Source organism: Oryzias latipes, chromosome 17 (assembly GCF_002234675.1).
Source record: "Oryzias latipes chromosome 17, ASM223467v1".
Classification (NCBI taxonomy): Eukaryota; Metazoa; Chordata; class Actinopteri; order Beloniformes; family Adrianichthyidae; genus Oryzias; species Oryzias latipes.
The window spans coordinates 31117928-31132350 of record NC_019875.2 but is presented as its reverse complement, the minus strand read 5'-3'; the positions used below and the strand labels follow the sequence as shown (position 1 = coordinate 31132350).

General features: G+C 47.4%; 1 protein-coding gene across 3 annotated transcripts in view; it reads left to right on the top strand.

Moving 5' to 3' along the window:
- The window catches only part of LOC105357770 (netrin-G1), a 50432-nt gene that overhangs the window by 13894 nt on the left and 22115 nt on the right, over positions 1 to 14423 (top strand). For all 3 annotated transcript variants that reach the window (XM_023965377.1, XM_020700187.2, XM_020700186.2), the window contains exon 3: positions 8535 to 9178. In XM_023965377.1, the coding sequence (XP_023821145.1) occupies positions 8535 to 9178 (644 nt within the window). The remainder of the gene's footprint in view (positions 1 to 8534; positions 9179 to 14423) is intronic.

The window sequence follows — 14423 nt, the reverse complement described above, 5'->3', positions numbered from 1 at the left end:
GCGTCATTGGCTGGAGGGAGCGGTCCAACCATTCATCGTATGGACGGACCACAAAAACCTCTCGTACTTACGCTCGGCAAAAAGACTAAACTCCCGCCAAGCCCGCTGGTGCCTGTTTTTTGATCGCTTCAATTTCTCTATCACCTACAGACCAGGCAGTCGTAATGTCAAGCCGGATGCCCTCTCCCGGAAATATTGCTCCTCGGATGAACTGGACAGCACCCCCGCCAACATCATCCCGCAATCCTACATCATTGGAAGTCTCACTTGGGACATTGAAACCAAAGTTCTTCAGGCCCAAGGTGAGGAACCGGACCACCCCAATCCTCCTAACGGTACGCTCTATGTTCCTCAATCCCTCAGATCGGACACAATTACCTGGGCTCACTCGTCCCGCATCGCCTGCCATGGGGGTGTCGCCAGAACCCTCAACCTCCTCCGCAGACGGTTTTTCTGGCCTTCTATGGGTAAGGATGTCAGGGAGTACGTTGCCGCCTGTCCCACGTGTGCACGCTCCAAATCCTCTAATAATCCACCATCTGGACTACTGCACCCATTGCCTACTCCCAGTCGACCATGGTCACACATAGCTGTGGATTTTGTTACCGGTCTTCCCCCCTCCCAAGGCAACTCAGTAATCTTCACTGTCATTGACCGTTTCTCCAAGTTTGTTCACTTTATTCCACTTCCTCAGTTGCCCACAGCCACAGAGACAGCTGAAATTCTGGTCCAGCAAGTTTTCCGACACCATGGCATCCCCACTGATATCGTCTCAGATCGGGGTCCCCAGTTCGTTTCACAAGTATGGAAAGCGTTCTGCTCGGCGCTGGGCGCCTCTGTTAGCCTCACCTCCGGATACCATCCCCAATCAAATGGGCAGGCTGAGAGAGCTAATCAGGAGCTGGAAACCTCCCTTCGCTGTCTGGCCGCTCAGAATTCCATGGACTGGTCGAAATATCTGGTATGGGCCGAATACGCACATAACTCTCACCCGTCCTCTGCCACAGGATTGTCCCCGTTTGAGGCCGCCCTCGGGTACCCACCACCACTGTTTCCCTCGCAGGAGCTGGACTTGGCAGTGCCCTCGGTTCAGGACCATCTTCGGCGGTGCCAAGACATCTGGCACCAAACCAGGGCTGCTCTCCTCCGCACCAAGGAGAGCAACTGCCGTTCTGCTAACCGCCACAGGGTGGTGGGGCCCACATACCTGCCTGGTCAACGGGTTTGGTTGTCCTCACGTAACATACCCATCCACGCCACGTCACGTAAGCTTGCTCCCCGTTACATCGGTCCTTACACTATTGAGAAGGTCATCAATCCCTCCTGTGTCCGCCTCCGGCTGCCCGCTGCTCTCAAGATCCACCCGTCCTTCCATATTTCCCAGGTCAAACCTGTTCAGGACAGCGCGCTTTGCCCCCCTTCCGCATCCCCTCCACCCGCCCGGCTCGTTGACAATGCTCCTGCCTACACCGTCAGCCGCATCCTGGACGTCCGTCGCCGGGGTCGTGGCCACCAATTCCTGGTGGATTGGGAGGGTTACGGTCCGGAGGAACGTTCCTGGATCTCTCGCTCCCTTATCCTGGACCCTTCCCTCATCAGGGATTTCTATCGTGCCCACCCGGATCGGCGCCCTGGCCCGCCTGGAGGCGGTCGTTGAGGGGGGGGTACTGTCATGGTGCCTCTGGCAGACTCCTCCCCCTCCAGCACTGTTTCACTCTTCTCCTGATTGCCACCAGCTGCTGTCACTCTCCTCATCATCACTTCTGCTCTTAAGGAGCTCCAGCGCCTCAAGCCGACGCCAGATCGTTAACCCTTACGGTGACTCGCCTGGTCTTGCTATGCTCTATCTTGTTTTGCTCACGTACCCAACCTAATTCCTATTCTCCTGCCTCAGGAAGCCACGTTACGAGTGACACCAGTCTGGGTCATCAGTTAAGCCGTTCCAGTGAACCGGAAGACTCCTCGCCGTACGCTGACCGCGTTAACACCTCCAGCCACGCCACAACACAAGCCATTTTCACATTCGGACCTCGCCGGGACCAAACCTCAGCCTCACACGGAGAATCAATAAACGATTACTCACCTGCCACTGACCTGTCTTTACTCTGGGTTCCAGCATCTGGGTTCGCTTAGCCTGAAGAATCATGACAGTTACAGCTGTTACAGCTCTGTTGCATGAAGAAAGTCCACTTCACTCTGGATTTGATGGAACACAGAAGGTCCAACAGGAGATTTAAACACAGTTTCTTCTCTGAGGCTAAGCTAAAAACAGCATGAATGACAGACACAGTAGTGAGATGATAGGTGACCCCCTCCCCTCATGCTATCAGATTGTATTGATCCGTGAGGAATGCAGATGGAGGCGCTGCTGGAGAAGCAGAGGAAGGGGCAGAGGGGACAAACGCTGGTTTCTTCATTTGGTGCTGGTATGATTGGATGGCGCTACGTGGACGGCTGACATTTCAGCAGAGCTTTATTCCTCACTTTGGCATTTCAAATTAATAAACGCCCCCAATAAGTATGCAGATTGGAAAGATGAAGGACAAGCTGAAGCATGACGTATTGATGAACAATAAAGGAATTCAGTCTGTGGCTTCACCTTATGTCACCTGACCCTTTCCCCTCCCTGGCTGGAGCTGTTCACCTCAGGGTTAGGAGTGATCAGGTGTCTGTGACTGGAGTTCACAGTTTTAATTTCATTATCAGTATTATTATTATCATCATCATCATTATCATTATCATTATTATCATTATTATTATCATCATTTTCATAATCATTGTTATTATTATCATTATTTTTATCATTATTATCATTATCATCATTATTATCATAATAATTATTATCATTATTATTATTATTATTATTATCATAATCATTATTATTGTTATCATTATCATAATCATTATTATTATTATTATCATTCTTATTACTGCAAACATGTAAAACTGCTGATGCTGTTTAAATATCAGAGTTTAGACATGAAAGCCTCTCTTCCTTCTGTCTCCAGACAGATTTCTCCACTATGATCTCGTAGAATGAGTCAGCCGCTGCCACCTGCTCTGCAGGATCCGCAGCGCCGAGCTTTGACCCATAAGAACCAGAAGCTGCTAACAAACAGAACAACCACAGGAGAAGGCGTGGTGCCGTTTGGAAACACAAACAGAAATGATCAGAAATCCAACCCAGTTATCTATTGAAAGGACCAACATTGCTCCTGTAAATTCCATTTCCCAATAATGTCTTGGGGTAAATCCTAACAAACAGCTGGAGAACCCGTCCTGGAGTACGGCTAGCGCTCTGCTGTCATGCAGCAAGTACATATGGCTTCACATTTGCTGTGATGTTCATCTTCCTTCATGGGGCTGCAGATGTGGATGAAAGGAGCGCGCTCAGATCACGTGTCCTTCACTACTGTGAAGGTCAGCACAATGTAAAGCCCTGTTCTGCTATGAACCTGCTCTGGTCCTGGCTGTTAGCCATCAAAGCTCGGTTGAGCTTGTGCTAAAGCTCTGACTCCACCAGCCAGTCAGCTCATCTCCACTGTCCACAGCGTCTTGGAAGCCTCTTAGATCCTCCCAGACGCTTCCTTCACGTCACTCGTCTACTTCCTTCTGCTAAGAAGGTTATGATCTGAGGTTTCTGTATCCTTCTCGCCTCACTTACTAAATCAGAAAATTAACAGCTGAAATGTCCGAGCTGGTGTCCACAAAGACTCGGTGTGTGATTGTGTGTGTGTGTGTGTGTGGGGGGGGTCTTCAGCCTGAAGTGTGGTTCTTTGTTTACCTGAATCCTAAAATACACCTGGGTTGTAAAATTTCTGCTGCTGTGGTTTAGCTCATGCATGACGGACATCAGAGGTGGGAGGTACACACTCACTGGTACACTCAAAGGTACATACTCACTACTACACACACAGATACACTCACACATACACACTCACTGGTAAACACACAGATACACACTCACTGGTACACATACAGGTACACTCACAGGTACACACTCACTGGTAGACATACAGAAACACACTCACTGGTACACATACAGGTACACTCACAGGTACACACTCACTGGTAGACATACAGAAACACACTTACTGGTACACGCACAGGTCACTAGTACACACACACAGGTATACACTCACAGGTACACATTTAGATACTCACTCATTGGTACACTCACAGGCACACACTAGCTGGTGCACTCACAGGTACACACTCACTGGTACACACTCAGGTACACTCAAAGGTATATACTCAGTAGTACACACTCAGGTACACTCACAGATACACACTCACTGGTAGACATACAGAAACACACTTACTGGTACACGCACAGGTCACTAGTACACACACAGGCACACTAACAGGTACACAAACAGGTATACACTCACTGGTACACACACAGGTATACACTCACAGGTACACACACAGATACACTCAAAGGTATACACTCACAGGTTCACGCAGACTCACTCAGACACACTCAGACATCGGAGGCGGCCAACCGGCCGGGGCAACCGTCGATTGCCTCAGCGGAGACCCAGACCCGTCAACCCCCAAGGTCCCATACCAATAGTGCCCCCCCCCCCCCCCCCCCCCCCCCCAGAAAGCCCCCCCCCAGGACAGGGCCGACAAGTTTCCTTTAACGTCTGACAAGGTCCTGACTTTTACCAAGTGTTACATCCAATAATTCTGACAATGTCGTTTTCTCTTTTTCTTGTATGTTGCTGGTCACATGACATCCTCCTAATCCACGCTGAGATTTCCACTTTCACCCTCATTGACATGCAAGCGTCCGCCGCTCCTGACAGCCTGAGGCTTCTGGGTGTTGCTGGCATCTCCTCTGCAGAACAGAACCAGCTGCTTTCTGTTGATGCCACATGATCCGGCGGCGCACGGGCGCAGTGCAGGAGGCCCGAGTGTTGAGTCTGCGGCTGGTCGCACCTAATGATGTCCTGATCTGTGCAGCCATAAGGTCAATCCAATATGAGGGAGTCACACAGCTCCATAGTCAGCCGGCAGAAGACGGGGGCAGACACCTGAGCTGCAAATCCAAATGTCATTCTCCTGAACGTGAAGCAATCAGCTCCCTCTGCTCTCCAGATCATCACCAGAGTGTTAAGATGTCATTTCAAGGCTGTGTGGTCATTTATGAAAATTGATGTACTGACATAAAGCAAACTGTAGAATATGCAGTGGACATCTGCAGGTAAATTAATGATGGTTTCCCCAGGTAGGCCTGTGCTGACAGAAATGATGTCATCCAAATCATTCAGGGGGGATTTAAAAGCTCAGCACATCCACATGTTTGGCATTAGAGAGGGTAGGAGATCAAACTCCTCCTTATGCACAGAGGAAGCCCCACTCCCAAAGGGACGGACCCCTTCCCACGCTGATGATGACATCACATCATTGTGTTCCCAGTGTCTCCCAGCCTCCACAATCAGAGAGGACCAGGGCGATCGCAGGTACAACCACAATCCACAAAGCAGCCCCCCCCCAGGGGAAGACCAAAACTTTGCACCCAGTCGGAGCTTAAACTTTGGCTCTTCTGGTCTTTGAGTTGCAAATGTGGGTTTTATTGGAAGGATCAGTCAGCCAAAGATCAAAGTCATATTAAAAAACTGTTCTCTAATATTTAGATGAGCTTTAAGGTTTTTTTGCTTTCATCTCCACGTCTTTATCTGTGTTGTTTCGGTGTACCAGTTAACCCTTTAACACCAAAACTCTAGCTAGGATGTTGCCGTTCTTGGAATTACCGTAACTCTTTTAAAGTTCATGCAATTAATGTAATTCCAGCGGATTCTGAAATGGAGAAAAGCATCCAGTATGCAACAGCGATGAAATGTTTAGCCGTCAACATCAATCCACTGTTTCTGACGTGGAGAACAGCGCCGTGTGGCACATCCATGTGGAAAGCTGCTTCTCAGAGCATCAGAATCAGCTGTTCTCTGTGATAGCCTTAAGGATAAAAGATTCACGGTAGGTTAAAGAGCGTGTCATTTAGGCGTCGCCGGTGAACTCTCTGGTGTTAAAGGGTTAAGGTTTGAGTGAATAAAGCTACAAATACCTGCTGCTCACTTTATGTGCTAATATGTGACGAGTAAGAGTATCTCTGTGTGTACCAGTGAGTGTCTACCTGTGTGTGAACCTGTGAGTGTATACCTGTGTGTGTACCAGTGAGTGTCTACCTTTGTGTGAACCTGTGAGTGTATACCTGTGTGTGTACCAGTGAGTGTCTACCTGTGTGTGAACCTGTGAGTGTATACCTGTGTGTGTAACAGTGAGTGTCTACCTGTGTGTGTACCTGAGAGTGTACCTGTGAGTACATACCTGTGTGTGTACCTGTGAGTGTACCAGTGAGTGTGTACCTGTGTGTGTACTTGTGAGTGTATACCTATTTGTGTACCAGTGAGTGTCTACCTGTGTGTGAACCTGTGAGTGTATACCTGTGTGTGTAACAGTGAGTGTCTACCTGTGTGTGTACCTGAGAGTGTACCTGTGAGTGCATACCTGTGCGTGTTCATGTGAGTGTACCAGTGAGTGTGAGTCTGTGTGTGTCTGTGTGAGTCTGTGTGTGTCTGTGTGAGTCTATGTGTGTGTCTGTGTGTGTCTGTGAGTCTGTGTGTGTCTGTGTGAGTCTATGTGTGTCTGTGTGTGTCTGTGTGAGTCTATGTGTGTGTGTGTGAGTCTGTGTGTGTCTGTCTGTTCTGTATTTGTACTAGCCCCCCTCCCTCCACACAGTCGGAACAGGAACTTCAAGCTGTTGCTACCGATCATCCGACTGAAGCTGGTTGTTCTCGTGACAGAAGTCTCGGACCCCTCCCCCCACCCCCCAAACACCCCCCACCCCCTGCCTGACCTCTCAGCCTGGTTCTGCTCCTCCTGACCTTTCAAGTGTGACGGGGGGGGGGGGGGGGGGGGAGGGAATGAGGAGACCCAACACATACAACTTTACAATGAAAAACACAATGGACCCCCCCCCTCAACGGGGCCTCTAATTGGATCCTGTTCCCCCGTCTAAGTACTCTGAACCCCTCCCCCCCCCGCACAGACACACACACATCCTCACAGTTCCTCTATCAGCTTTTTGTCTGATAATGAATGTGAGTCCCATAGAGATGAGGTGGACTTTGGAGATGCAGATCCATGAACGTAGAATAGAAGATAAAAAAATCAAATCTATTTTTATTTTCCTTCGGGCAGGAGGATTTCAGGAACTGACTCCGAGACAAAAAGCAGAAAGAAAGAGTGCCTGGTTGTCTTCTGAATAAAATATAACGGTGTTCTTATCAGCATTCCTGCCAGTGGTCTTTCCTCAGCAAAGTGCCAGTCGGGGTTGAACGCACTGCAATATCTGAGAGATGAGTGACTAATATGGCAGAGAGCTCTGTTCCCACCTTTGGAGTGTTGGATGATTGCTGATTATTGAACGCCGTTCCAGATGATCTGAATTTCATCAACACTTAACCTCATTGTTCCCGGAGCAGAGGTGGGGGGAATGGCAATCAGGAAAGGCTGTTTTCCTGCCAACGTTTTAGCTCTGCTGCTAACACACAAGCAAACACAAAAACATCAAGCCAGCCTCTCTTCTCCCCACAAACTCGCAGCAGCGGCGGCGGTGTCCAGGCTCTGGCAGAGCAAACACCGGCCCATGAAAAATGCATGGCGCTCTGCGAGTTTCAGAAGAAACGCTCTTTGGGATTCTGCTCCCATTTCTTCTGAACACCTCCAAGGAATATCAATTACACCAGCAATTTGGGTGGCAGGTAGTCAGAAATGATGCTTTTCTCAGTATTGTGTCACTAAAAGGTCAACCGAACAGACCCAGAACCAAAGTGAACCAGAACACATTTCATGTTTCTGGACCAACAAGACACCAAGAAGAAAATGCAGCTGAGCTGTTTTTTCTCTGGTAGTTTGACGCTAAACTAATGTGTTGATCATCCACGGCTTCTTTTCAACAACCTCAGACGGTTTTCTCTCCTTTTGTAAAGCAACAGTCCTTGAGTCGGTCTGCTGTTCTGTTGTACAGACACAGAAAAAGGTTTAGCCTTTTCAAACTTAACTTTATGTCCCAGTCTCCTCATGAATCTGCTGACCTGTTTGCATCATTTAACCCTTGTGCTATCCTAGATGACCCCCCCTTCCATTGAGGTGTTCTCCCTGCCATGACAAAGGTGGATAAAGGTGGAAAGATTTCATGTAATCCATGGACACCAGTGAAGATCACAAATCATTGAAGAAAAAAGGTTCAGAGCACTGTCTAGTGGGTCTAGATGACCCAACATTAAAGTGCCTAGGATAGCACAAGGATTACAATGCTGACATGTAGACTCTACACCTTTAAACAATTTAAAGAGTTTGTGTTTAATGTGAAATATGATGTCAGCATCTCTTCTGTCTACATTCTGATGGTCCATCGTCTGATGTATTAAAGCAAAACCATGCTGTCGTTTAAAAGCCTTTTTTCCCTCCAAACATGGGGTGATTGACATGTACCTGGTTGTGACTCTTGGCGTTGATGTTTCCAGGAGAACCCGTACATGTGCAACAACGAGTGTGACGCCGCCACAGAGGAGCTGGCTCATCCTCCCAAGCTGATGTTTGACTTTGAAGGTCGGAACCCCACCACGTTCTGGCAGTCGTCCTCGTGGAAAAAATACCCCAAGCCTCTGCAGGTCAACATCACGCTGTCGTGGAACAAGAGCATCGAGCTGACCGACGACATCGTTCTCACCTTCGAGTCGGGCCGGCCGGAGCAGATGGTGCTGGAGAAGTCCCTGGACTTTGGTCGGACCTGGACCCCGTACCAGTTTTACGCCACAGACTGTCTGGATGCTTTCACAATGGAGCCCAAGACGGCGAGCGAGCTGACGCAGCTCACCCTGCTGGACATCATTTGCACTGAGGACTACTCCCGCGGGTACGTGTGGAAGAACGACAAGACGGTTCGCTTCGAAATCAAAGACCGCTTTGCTCTGTTCGCTGGACCGCGGCTTCATAACATGGCCTCGCTGTACGGCCAGCTGGATACCACCAAGAAGCTGAGAGACTTCTTCACCATCACCGATCTCAGGATAAAGCTGCTGAAACCGGCCACCGGGGCCACCATGGTGGACGAGAACAACCTGTCCAGATACTTCTACGCCATCTCCGACGTCAAGGTTCAGGGCAGGTGAGGTAACTGCTGTTTGAATGCTGGGAAATGAATGATTGTTGTTCCTGCTTGTAGTTCTGTTTCCTTATATGTACAGTCAAAAATTCCCTCTGGATGAAAACAGCGAACAAATTTCCCACGTGTGGGATCAATAAAGTATTTCTGATTCTGATTCTGATTCTGAAACGCTTCAACCATGCAGATAAATGCATTTCTGATCCTGCCTCTTCTTTTTATCCAGCTGTCAAACAACCGACACCTGAACAGGTTGTCGGTTCTATTCCTCTTTCTTGTGTTTGATTAGCAACCAGATGACAGACAGTTCACAAAAAGACTTTGTTCAGATTTCAGCTTCCTAGTTTAGATGCAAAAAGACTTCCGGAAACCCAACTTATAAGGGGGGGGGTTACTTCTGGTTGAATCGTTTTTCTCATCGAAAAGAAAAACCACACTGTTCTGATGCTGAAGGTTGTTCCAGGAGATGAACACGTCAGCGTGAAACCTGCGGCGTCCATCATGATGGCGTGACAGCCCACAGGTGGGCCTCCTCCTGGCTGAAGGGGAGGAGCCTGTGCTGATTGTGCTCCAGCATGTCCACCTGAAGGGCATGAGCATCATAAATGCACTTTTCACACCCTTTTTCATTCATTTCCAACAAGATCATTGAGAAACTGAAACTTTACTGATAAAAAAGTCACTTTTGTTCAGATAAACGGTTTGTGCCCCCCCCCCACCACCTTTGAGTGGAGAACAAAGTACACAAATTCAAGAGTTTTTGCAGGCAATTAATGATGACTGTTTCTAAAAACTGTTTCAAACATCCATCATGACTCAGTGAAGGTTTACCCAAACGCTCCCAGAAGAAGCCTCCTGCATTCGGGTGGAGGTCTGTGCTGCGGACCGTTCAAATCTCAGCAGCAGTGAAGAACCAACCAGTGCAGACCTGAAACGGTCTCTCAGACGGAAAAGCATGGCTCCAGCATTAGAGGGCAGCCTGCTTTGAGCTGAAGTCTGCAATGATTCATTTCAAGGCTGACCTGACAAGGACAGACGCTGCTGCCTCTGAATATAACAGGATTCAAATTTATTTATTACCTGGATTCCTGCTTTGAAGTGAGATGATGCACATTTCCTGTTAGCACGCCTCAAAGTTCTGCAGCAGCGTCTCATCATGTCATTTACTTGGACAACTATGCAGATATTTCAACTGAATTGAATTAAACTAAGAAAGCAGCTCAGCTGTAAAATGAAGGTTTGCCAGGTTGGTAAAGACTCTTCTGATTGGCCAGTGGTAAACAGGAACAGTTTCTAGTTAAGTATTCCTAAACTAGAACCATCGACTGTATCAGAGAATTGGACTGAGTGGATGTGATGTCATCCACAGAAAACGGTTTACTTCCTGCTCCGACCAAATAAAGTCAATTCAGTCGCCATTTTATCATGATACGGACGCCGCCATGTTGGAGCCAGATGATGTCAGTGAGCAGTGATTGGTCAGAGTTGCTCTTGGTTTCCATGGCAACCACTCTCGCCAATCATGAGTGAGTTTCTTGGAAAGCCACACCCCTATCTCTTGAAATCTTGTCACACAAAATCTGTTTTGAATGTTGGACGTGGGGGCCAGCAGGCTCCGCCTACTTTTATTGGGGCATTTGATTGGTCTGTTTATTTATTTATTTATTTTTTTATTTTTTTTTTTTTTAACTTGTCCTGTCCAACAGCTGGGCAGTCAGATGAGAGCTGAGGGCCTCTTGTGTTGGACATATTTTACTTTAACAAGAGGGGTTATTAATCTTCAGACAAACCAAAGGTATGTCTGAATAAACCCCTTTTGGAATTGAGGCCAAACTTGATTGGTCTGTTTATAACTTGAATAACTTGAACTACAGAAATTATATTGTGAAAAAAAACGAAGATTAAAAAAAAGGTATTAGATCCAGAATGGTTTTTCTGACCAATAGAATGGCTGAGGAACAGCTGTTTATTTTTCCATTGACGTCTCTGGGATTTGACCGGTACTTCCTGTTTGGAACGCCAGGAGGGAGGGGCCACTCAGTCCAGTTCTCTTATACAGTCAATGACTAGTGCCATTACTGTCTTTGCTAACTAGTAGGACGCTGATCTCAGCCTGTTTAATGCTGAGAGCATTTCTGATTTGATGACTTTTATTTCCTGTTGTTGCATCATTATGAGAAACATTTTTTTCTTCTTTAAAAAGCGGCCCATGGTCTCCCCTGAGCCGTCACCCTGCACATCTCCTGATCACAGTCCAGCTTTTTCATCGTTTTCCTGGGCTTCATTTCCATTTCAGCTCCATATGAAATGTGTGTCTTCTGCGGTTATACACAGACCTCCAATATTCACGCTTACACTGTAAATATAAATTGATGAGTTCTAAATTGAAAGGCTTGCCAGCCGGCAGAGGGGAGCATCTCCCACAGTTATCTTATTTATCTTATTTTGCCATTCATTAGAGAGAGGAGCAAAAGGTTGCATGTTGGGAAAATAAGCTATTTTGCCCAATTTTCCGTCTTGCCCCTGGGCGTCAAATTCAATTTTCCAGGAAAAGTTTGCAATAAGAGAGAAAAGAAAATAAACATACAATTTCTGTCCAGAGGTGGATCAGTAACTCACTTGAAGGAGCGTGATGGAGGCAGGTGGGCAGAGACTGATTAGGGTTCCCGCCAAGCTCAGCAGCCTTCTGGCCACAAGCAAATGTGAAAGGCTCATCACAGCCGGGCCATCCTGTCTGAAAACACCCAGCCTGCCTGGTAAGGTCTCACGCGCAGGACCGAGCCTCTGCAGGTTATCGGTAGATGTGCCCACTAAAGTGCTGCAGGAACTCTGAGGAGCTGGAAAGGCCGTGTTCTTAGATAAAGGCATTGCTGTTTCAGGTTTCCCTCATGCATGCAGCTGCTAAACAGGCTTTGGACATGTTGACATGCAGGTTTGGCTGTCAAAGAAATCCTTTCAAAGACAAAAAGATACACATCGCACCTGTGTTTGGATTTACAGTCTCCAACACATTTCCCTTTTGGTTTTCTTCCCTATTTACTGAAAAGTTCAACACAAACTGCAGCCCCCGTCGGGGGGGGGGGGGGGGGGGGGGGGGTCCATCATGACCAGATAGTATTATTTTGGTCTTATTCATTCAGGGTTTAACCAAAGTTTCTCATTTGTTAAGTTAAAGTTTGAGGCCGTGTGACACTGTCGCTACATTCAGTCTGAACATTTTCCATGGATGGAATTTCTGTCTTTTTGTGGATTCGGTTTTGAGTTGCTCTAAATTTTGGGGGCTGAGACTTACGCCGTTCATGCGAAGGCGTCACGCAGGTCGGCGTTACGTGGAAGGCAGTTGGTATACGGTAGGCGCGGATGCAACACACGTGCCGGCCCCTTCTCGCAGATCCTGCAGCAACCGCCGGAGCTCCCCCCTCTCGAGGGGGGGGGGGGGGGGGGGGTGTCACCCCCACCCCCAGATCAGGCGAATCCGACTGTTTCTTTAAAATAAAGCATCAGGAGGAGCCGCGGCGGGAGCTGACCATGGTTCTGAAGTCATGTGATTTCTGCTCTGAATGTCAAAACAAAAAAATTCAATGAAGTGCGGTTTAGGTGTTCTTTGCGTGGTTTATTCGTCCTTTTTTTGTGGGTTAACGTGGTTCATTTGTGATACATCTGTGAAAACTTTAGGTCAAGAATCACAGCTTTTTCCTCGTGTATTCACGTCTGACCAGCTTTCTCCATGCAATGTGCGCAAATTGTTTGTAGCAACAGAGAGACACGGCCTTCAGGCAAGCAAAGCTTCCAAACACTCTGCATTTGAATTATATTTGTGCTGTCGTGATCAAAACCATGTGTGGCCTCAATAATATGGCAGCACATCTGGAAGCACCACCCAACCTTTGGGGTGGGGTTAATGAGACAACCCCCCAGAGACATCATATAGTTGTCTTGAAAGTGTTCTGGGTCTGAATGAGATTTCAACAGGCGAGTCCGTTTCATCCGAGTAAATGAGCAGGTTTTGCTCTGAGATTATGACCAAAGTTTGAGCCTGAGAGACTCCAGACATCCAGAACGTTCCTTCAACGTTCCACCAGACGCACCAATCATCCTTTAATCAAGAGCTTCTCCTAAACAGCTCTGATCTGTTCCTCTAAACAGGCAGACACCAATCGATGCTTCTGCATGGAAAGACCACAGTCAACTCTAAATATGCAGTCCGTCTTCATTCCAGGGATTCAAACCTAGAAGGGTTTCAATATGTGCAGGAGCTGTGGTGCAGCGGTTTCCTTCAGGAGTCCCAGCAGCAAGAAGCAAAGCCCGAAAACAGAAAAATGTAGTCACAGCCAGCAAGTCGTGACTTTAGAAGGACCCTGCTGAATCCCACGATTTCATTCAACAACACAGACGGTCAGGAGCTCTGTCACCTGTAATCCTCAGTGTTTGATGCTTTTGTCGTGTTTCTGATAAAAACACATGCTGTAACTTTAAATAGATTTGGTTTCAATGAGCCCAAAATCCAATAAATCTCCTAAAGATTAGAACTTCAGACTCAGTGTTTCAAAGTCTTGTAAAAAAAACTGTAAAACTTCAGAATTTCTACTTATGACATCATAAAAGAGCAGCTTTCAGTTTCTCTAGGAATTATTTATGACTAAAGGTTTACACGGGCAGACACGTGTCTTGCATGACTCAACTTATCAAGTTCAACGGTTTCTTCCATTTTTGTTGCCGTGTCAAACATGAAGACGTAATTAAAGAACAAAGTCTTTTTGCTTCTTGATGATGGCCGTTCCGAGGATTTCTAAGGTTATTCCCCATCAACAGAAAACAAAGACCTCAAGCTTGGGGGGGGGCACCACCTGTCACGTCTCTGTGCTCCCTCCCTCACTTATTGATCAGACGTCTGCTTGTTAATGAAGACGTGATCGCTGCTGGGCGGTAACGGGTCAGAGCTTCACGTCTTCAGGGCTGCAGCAGGTCCTGGAACCAGACAGCTAATCCATGAGTGCTAATACACTCTTCTCTGATACCCAACAGGACAAATTGCTTTGAAACAATCTTTACATATGTTTTATCTGACAGAATCGCACATTTTTACTTTCTGCTTGACCTTTAACCTGGAATTTCAGCCGTGTCCAAATGATCCTTAACGTTGGGCCTTAAGGGTTCATAGTATGAAGCCAGAAAACTGCCAAATCCACAAGAGCCTCAGCTGAAAAATAGCTTCTCTAACGACATCCGTCTGTATGTTAAAAGGCAA